The sequence below is a fragment of the Callorhinchus milii genome, unplaced genomic scaffold (assembly GCF_018977255.1).
Source record: "Callorhinchus milii isolate IMCB2004 unplaced genomic scaffold, IMCB_Cmil_1.0 Scaffold2, whole genome shotgun sequence".
Lineage (NCBI taxonomy): Eukaryota > Metazoa > Chordata > Chondrichthyes > Chimaeriformes > Callorhinchidae > Callorhinchus > Callorhinchus milii.
The window spans coordinates 3,116,007-3,122,937 of record NW_024704743.1 but is presented as its reverse complement, the minus strand read 5'-3'; the positions used below and the strand labels follow the sequence as shown (position 1 = coordinate 3,122,937).

The 6,931-nt window shown below is 52.4% G+C and overlaps 1 protein-coding gene across 2 annotated transcripts; it reads right to left on the bottom strand.

The window, feature by feature from the left end:
- Positions 1 to 813: 813 nt before the first annotated feature.
- On the bottom strand, positions 814 to 6,033 carry LOC103183638 (HGH1 homolog (S. cerevisiae)). 2 transcript variants are annotated; one of them, XM_007901229.2, is made up of 7 exons: positions 6,011 to 6,033; positions 4,590 to 5,180; positions 3,726 to 3,826; positions 2,982 to 3,080; positions 2,661 to 2,752; positions 1,714 to 1,836; positions 814 to 1,414 (listed from the first exon to the last, which is right to left on the bottom strand). In XM_007901229.2, exons 2-7 carry the CDS (start codon positions 5,129 to 5,131, stop codon positions 1,208 to 1,210), a joined length of 1,164 nt encoding a protein of 387 aa, XP_007899420.2. In that variant the 5' UTR covers positions 5,132 to 5,180; positions 6,011 to 6,033; the 3' UTR covers positions 814 to 1,207. The 2 variants fall into 2 exon arrangements, with proteins under 2 accessions (XP_007899420.2, XP_007899419.2); XM_007901228.2 differs by having other exon boundaries at positions 5,857 to 6,016.
- Between the last annotated feature and the right edge of the window lie 898 nt (positions 6,034 to 6,931).

Here is a 6,931-nt window from a genome sequence, read left to right as displayed (position 1 = left end):
GGTTATGTTTACAGTGTTACACCCTTGGAAGTGACCGTCACAGAGAAAACCCTGTTGTAGGCAGTGAATAACAACAAATTACATTTACACAGCACCTTTCACATCAGCAGGATGTCCCAATGCACTGGCTAGTCAGAGATTTGGACCCGAGCTGGGGGTTGGGATCAGGAGGGGTGAGGATGGGGAGGGTGGGGCTAGAAGAGTGGCTAAAGGTGCGGTCAAAGAGGAGGGTCTTGAGACGTGCTTTGAAGGAGGTAAGGGAGAGCGCGAGGCGAATGAACTGTAGGCTGGAGTTCCAAAGGGTTGGGGCAGAGAGGCTGAAGGCCCAATTGCCAATGGTGGGGCGGGCTGGGTGACGTGGAGCAGGCCGGAGTCTGCTGAGCGGAGATGTTGAAATGGTGTTAGTAGGTCACGGGTAGGAAGGAGCAAGGCCGTGGAGGGCTTTGAAGGCGAAGGCAAGATTTTTGAACTCTATGAAGGGACTTATTTGGCAGATGTCAGAGAGGGGACTGCCTTGGCTCGATAGCAGCACCCACTCACCACCTCACCGCACCTGCCTGGCACACACATACTCCTTCCACATTGTGAAAGGTTCCATAAAGATGTAGGCTAAGTCATACAAGGTCATTTCTATCGCACTAGATCACATCCAAACACCACAAAGCGATTCAGAGCAATGCGGTCAAAGGCAGCGAGTGTGTTTGTAAGCAAAGACCATTTCGTACATAGCAAGGTTACGCACACACACAGCTTTGAGGTGAATGATTAATTAATAATAATCCTTGTGTTTGATATAGCGCTTATCATGCCTTCGAGATGTCTGAAAGCGCTTCACAGGATATATAGTAAAGTGAATTGTGTAGTTTGTGGACAAAATTAATCGGGAGGAACAGCAGACAGGACACTGTGACAAACTCTCTTCTTTTTTTTTTGAATACCACCGCGGGATCTTTCACTTCCGTCCTACCTGAACAGGCACAGTTGAGATCTGTTTTAACAGCTCATCTGAAGGATTGCACCTGTGCTGATGCAGAGCTCCACCTTTACTGCGCTGGATGGAGCTCAACTGCTGGCATGAGGCTTGAACGCACAACTTTTTAACCCCAGTGACAAGAGCACGACCAACTGAGCCAAGCTGAGACCTGACATTAAAGGGATTAGCAGTATCATAGCTTGGTATAGTCTTTCAGCACAGCACAGCACAGCATTATCTCCCCAGTCCTGCTGGCCTTTCTCCTCGCGCTCTCTCCCCATTCTCCTTCTCTTCTTCCTTCTTCAGAAGCTCCTCTCGTTCCTTCTCGATGAGCCGCTGCTCTTCCTCATCCTGCTGCCTTAGTTTCTCGTCGATCTCTTCTGGCACTTCCACCTCTAGGAGATTCTCCATCCCCTCCTCGGGCTCGTCTGATATCAGCACCTGGAGAGATACATAGGTGGCATATACTCGTGGAACTCTGTCTGGTTTGGGTATTTTTAAGCCTGGTACTAGGTTCCTGTCTGTGCTGGACACCTGCATGACCAAAATAAAGTAGTTTTTTGTGCAGGAGGGAGGAAAAGAGACCAGTGGGACACAGTGGGGCTTTTTGTGATTGTGAGTGAGTGTGTAAGTGAATGTGTGTGTGAGTGGTGAGAGGGGGGAAGAGAGAGCAGTGACACACAGTGATGGGAAGGGACAGGGAAAGGGAGAGATAGAGAGCAGAGCTCCTGTGTTCCCACCTGCACTAGCTTCTCACAGGCTGCTTGAACGTCCGGCTCCGGCTCCCACTTGTGCAGTTCCCGCACCACCACATAGGCATTCCTCTCCCGCACTTGCTCTCGCCCACTTTTAGTCGCCGTCAACTGAGAGGTAAGAGCAAGGGATTGATGTTCAAGTGACATTACTGGTTCCCCAGCACGTCAGCTTCAAGATCCTCACGTGCACCTTCCTATCCTTTCACAGTCTCTCCTTCCCTGCTGCTACCGCCTCCTTCAGCCCTATTAGCCCACCTGAGCTCTCTAATCTTTCTGATACCTGTCTAACAACAAATTACATGTGTATAGCTTTTTTCACGTCGGGAGGACGTCCCGAGGAGCTGGACAGTCAGGGATTTGGACCCAAGCTAAGGGTTGGGATCGGGGTGGGTGGAGGGCAGGAAATGTGGGGGTAGGAAGGTGCCCGAAGGCACTGTCAAAGAGAATGAGTCTTGAGACGTGCCTTGAAAGAAGCAAGGGAAGGAGCGAGGCAAAGGAACTGAGGGATGGAGTTCCAAAGGGTGGAACAGAAAGGCTGAAGATCCGACCACTGATGCTTCGCAACCCCCAGGTCAGATGCAAATTATGGTCCAGTGCCTTGGGAGGTCAACCTATCGTAAAATACGCTGTATAAATACAATTTGTTGTTCTGCTCCCACCCTCTGGAACTCCATTGCAGAGACAAAGTGCTATGACAAAGTGCCATTTAGTTAAGTAGGGCTGGAACCAGTAGAATGTGGTTCCACTGAGTGAGGGACACGCTGCAGGAGGAGAGGCGGTGGAGGAGAATGGTATGATGTTGAGAGAAGTGAAGAGATCAAGGAGGATAAGGAGGCAGAGGGACCCTTTCACACAGAGAGAGGACCTCATTTGTGAATTCCAGTACACAGACACCCCCACAACACAGACACCCCACCTCGTCCATCACTTACAAGGTTAATGGCCTCAATGAGCATTTTGCGGATATCTGGGTCCTTCTCTCGCTGCTTGTCCTCGGGCAGATACTGGAGATCCACAGGCAACCCTGTAATACACAGCACAGGCAATTGGCCTACATAAAGCACAGCCCACACACAGCACAGCCAACACACATCACAGGCAGTCAGCTCAACACCCTCACCACCCAGCAAATGATATCCCAGGCGACAATGAGGCTAACTGTAAACCCAACTGCTCCGCCTGCAGAGAACGGAGAAGGATTTGGTGCTGGTTACCCCCATGCACTCTTGCCAAAGCAGTCTGCCTGATCTTACCTTCCATTTCATCCTCGCTTAATTCCTCAGGACCTGCCAGCGGCAGCAGCAGGAAAGGCAGGAGGTCCACTTGATCGCTCAACAGCCACGAGTGGTAGGCTGATAGGAAGGAAGAAGATATCTGAGATTAAGACAGACATAATATTTTAACTGTATGGTATAAAACAAGGGGGAGGGGAAGCAGGGGCTGTCCCTGTAATCCATGCAGATCACTTGTTCATTTAGGAGACAAATGCCAAACCGCATCGCTCATCTTCTAAGCAAACATGGCATTCCTCGACCTGCTTCTCCTGTGGGTACGAACTTGTACTACTACGACCTTACCTGGGACTCAAGTAGAGAGCTCCGGAGGGGAGTGAGCACCAGCACAGACATAATGGGGAGAGAGCAGGGAATGGTACTGGAGTAGCCAGCTTCCGTGGGGGAGTGAGCACCAGTACAGACATGATGGGGAGAGAGCAGGGAATGGGTTTAGAGTAGAGAGTTCCAGTGGGGGAGCGAGCAGCAGCACAGACACGATGGAGAGAGAGCAGGGAATAGGATTAGAGTAGAGTTTATAAGGCAGAGGGGATATGGGCTCATGGAGACCAAAAGGAAATAGAAATGATTAAAGATAGAATAACACAGAGAAAGAAGGTGAAAGAAAGCAGAGACATTGGTGGACAGCTTGGACAAGAGTTGTCACCAGCCCAAATCTGAACATGAGCTAAAGAGGGGCATAATAAAAACATGCAGAAGACTCACAATAGTCAAAGCAGCAGTTCCTGAGGGTGCCCACCACACCTCCTCTCCGCACAGTAGAGTCCTGGAACTGGGTATAGGGCAGGAGCCGCTGAACCACACACCTGTGATACAAACACAGACATTGCATTAGACAGACACAGGGAGACAGTTAATTCCCCCCATCTCATCACCACATACAGTGCAGCCCTGTAGCTTAGTGGATAGAGCACCTCGCCTCACAAACGAGTGGACCTGGGTTCGATTCCCATGGAGGGCGAAAAGTTGGCCAATTTCCTTACTCCACATGCCTCTGTTTACCTAGCAGTAAGTAGAAACCCTGTTGTTAGTCAATTGGCGGATCACTTTTCCGGGGTTAATAATCCTATGGGCAGCATGGAAACCCGATTGGAAGGGTTTGTATCGGGAGTGGCACGAGATGAAGGAGCGAAGCTGGGAAGCAACGACTCGTTCAAGGACCTTGGAAAGGGAGGTTGGAGATGGGGCAGTAATTTGAGAGCAGGGATTTTTTTTTGAAAATAGGGGTGATGACGGCTTTTTATAAGGGGGTGGTAACGGTACCAGTGGACAGGGAGAGGTTGATGAGGTCTATGAGTAAAAGGACAAAGAGATGGAGCTGGGAGATAAGGATCGGGATGGAGTCGAGGTGAGCAGTTGGTGGGTTTCAAGTGGGTTATAATGGTGGTGAGAGAGGAAGGGGAGACAGGTTCGAAGGCGTGGAGGGAGGGATGGGCAGGGGCTGGTGTGTAGGGGGGAGATGGGGAGGAAGCAGCTGTTGGGAGGGTAGAGGCGGCTGAGTGCACAGATCTAATGTTTAAACATTCCTGAACCTTACTACAAGTTAGAGGCAAAGGAAAGATGACTGACCTGTCCTTATCCAGGACAAAATGCCTGGCCTCTGGTAACTGGGTGAGATTGGAGAGCAGGGGACCCAAGTAATGGAGTGAAGCTTTCCTGTTGTAACCCTCAGTGCAAAAAATCTCCACGATGCGGGCCAGACCAATCTCTTCGGTCTGGATGGCTCGCAACACCGCTGGACATGTGGCCTCTCTCCGGGAGAGATTGGAGAGAATGGAACAGATCTGGTCAGAAAACTGGTAGCCCGGGTCCAGTAAGTTTTTCAGGAGGACTGGAAGCAGCCCTGCTCCCTTCACCAGCGCGTCGTGGGCAGACTCCTCCGCGGACAGGTTGACGAGGACGAAGTAGCAATCCTTGACCACGGCAGGCGAGCGGTCCTCGGTTAGCCTCAGCAGCGCCCGCAGGAAGTCCACTCTCTGCCCCAAGTACTCGCAGCCATCCTTGCTGCCGGTGAGCCCAAGCAGGTACCCCGTGGCCTGGCCCTTCACGTCGGCCCGTGTGTCCAGCGACAGGAAAGATAGCAGTTCCCTTGCCTGATCTTCAGCCAACATGGCAAAGCCTCCTCCTGGCTCCAGCTCCCCCCGACCGTCGCTCCAAACTCTGCAACGAGAAGAAATACCTCTGATTCTTAGGCTTCACGCAGTATACAAGGAGCGTACATGGAGTCCTGCAGCTCAGCGGTCACAGAGCGCTCGCTTTAATAATAATAATAATAATAATAATCCTCGCATTTGATATAGTGCTTTTCAGGTCGGGAGAGGACGTCCCAAAGCGCTTCACAGAACACACTGTAAAGTGAATTGACTGTATATTTGTGGGCGAACGCGGCAGCCGATTGCACACAGCGATGTCCCACAAACAGTCGCGGATTGAAAATGACCAATTTATTATTGTTTTGGTTTTTTTGGAGGGATTATTATGAGGCTCTGTGTGGAGTAAGGAAACGTGGCGAGCGAGAGACCCGGGTTCAATCCCCGGCGGAGGGCCGAACCTCGGGCAAGTTTCCTTACTCCGCACAGGCGGAGCCCGAATAATAATCGCTCCGAAAACCCAAAACCAAGAATAAAAATTGCTCGTCTTCAACCCACGACTGTCCGTGGGGCGTCGCTGTGCGCAATCGGCTGCCGCGTTCGCCCACAAACGTACAGTCGATTCACTCGACAGTGTGTTCCGCGAAGCGCTTTGGGACGTCCTCTCCCGACGTGAAAAGCGCTATATCAAATGCGAGGATTATTATTATTATTATTATTATTATTATCATAATACAAGTGCTGACCTTACGCTGTTGGCGGAGAACCAGACTCTCTTTCTCTCTCTCTCTCTCTCTCTCGTGTCAGAAAGATATATATATATACACAAAAAAAATTTTAACGGTTACAAACCGCCATTAAACGGCCGAGAGATTTGATTTCCAACCGTCACTCACCCACCCGCCCGCCCGCACGCGCCGCCGCCGCCGCCACCGGAAGTTACGGTCACGTGCGCGCGGCGGCGGGGAGGCGGGCCGAGCCGACGCGCCGCCTCGATTGACGCGGCGGCCGACCAATCGGAGCGCGGAGCTGCGCTGGCTGGCTGGTCACGTGAGGCGACACCGCCGCGCACCCCCTTCCCCCCCCCTCCCTCCGCGAACTCTACCTACCGGAAGCTACCGCAAGGTATCGTGGGAGATGTAGTCCGCTGCCACTGAGGCTGAAGTTTCTCACCACCAACTGAGTGTCTGACACGCACGGAAATCCGTCACCGTGACCTATGGATGTCTGACACACACGGAAACCCGTCACCGTGACCAGCCGGGTGTCTGACACACACGGAAAACCGTCACCGTGACCGGCGGGTGTCTGACACACATGGAAACCCGTCACCGTGACCAGCGGGTGTCTGACACACAGGGAAACCCGTCACCGTGACCAGCGGGTGTCTGACACACAGGGAAACCCGTCACCGTGACCAGCGGGTGTCTGACACACATGGAAACCCATCACCGTGACCAGCGGGTGTCTGACACACATGGAAACCCGTCACCGTGACCAGCGGGTGTCTGACACACATGGAAACCCATCACCGTGACCGGTCGGGTGTCTGACACACATGGAAACCCATCACCGTGACCGGTCGGGTGTCTGACACACATGGAAACCCATCACCGTGACCGGTCGGGTGTCTGACACACATGGAAACCCATCACCGTGACCGGTCGGGTGTCTGACACACATGGAAACCCGTCACCGTGACCAGCGGGTGTCTGACACACATGGAAACCCGTCACCGTGACCGGTCGGGTGTCTGACACGCATGGAAACCCGTCACCATGACCGGTCGGGTGTCTGACACACATGGAAACCCGTCACCGT

Excerpts from the sequence above, each read along its gene's own strand:
- LOC103183638 (XM_007901229.2), bottom strand. The coding sequence starts at position 5,131 with ATGTTGGCTGAAGATCAGGCAAGGGAACTGCTATCTTTCCTGTCGCTG. Across the intron at positions 3,827-4,589 it reads TTTGTCCTGGATAAGGACAG|GTGTGTGGTTCAGCGGCTCC; the intron begins GTCAGTCATCTT and ends TTTGTATCACAG. Across the intron at positions 3,081-3,725 it reads GAACTGCTGCTTTGACTATT|CCTACCACTCGTGGCTGTTG; the intron begins GTGAGTCTTCTG and ends CCTTCCTATCAG.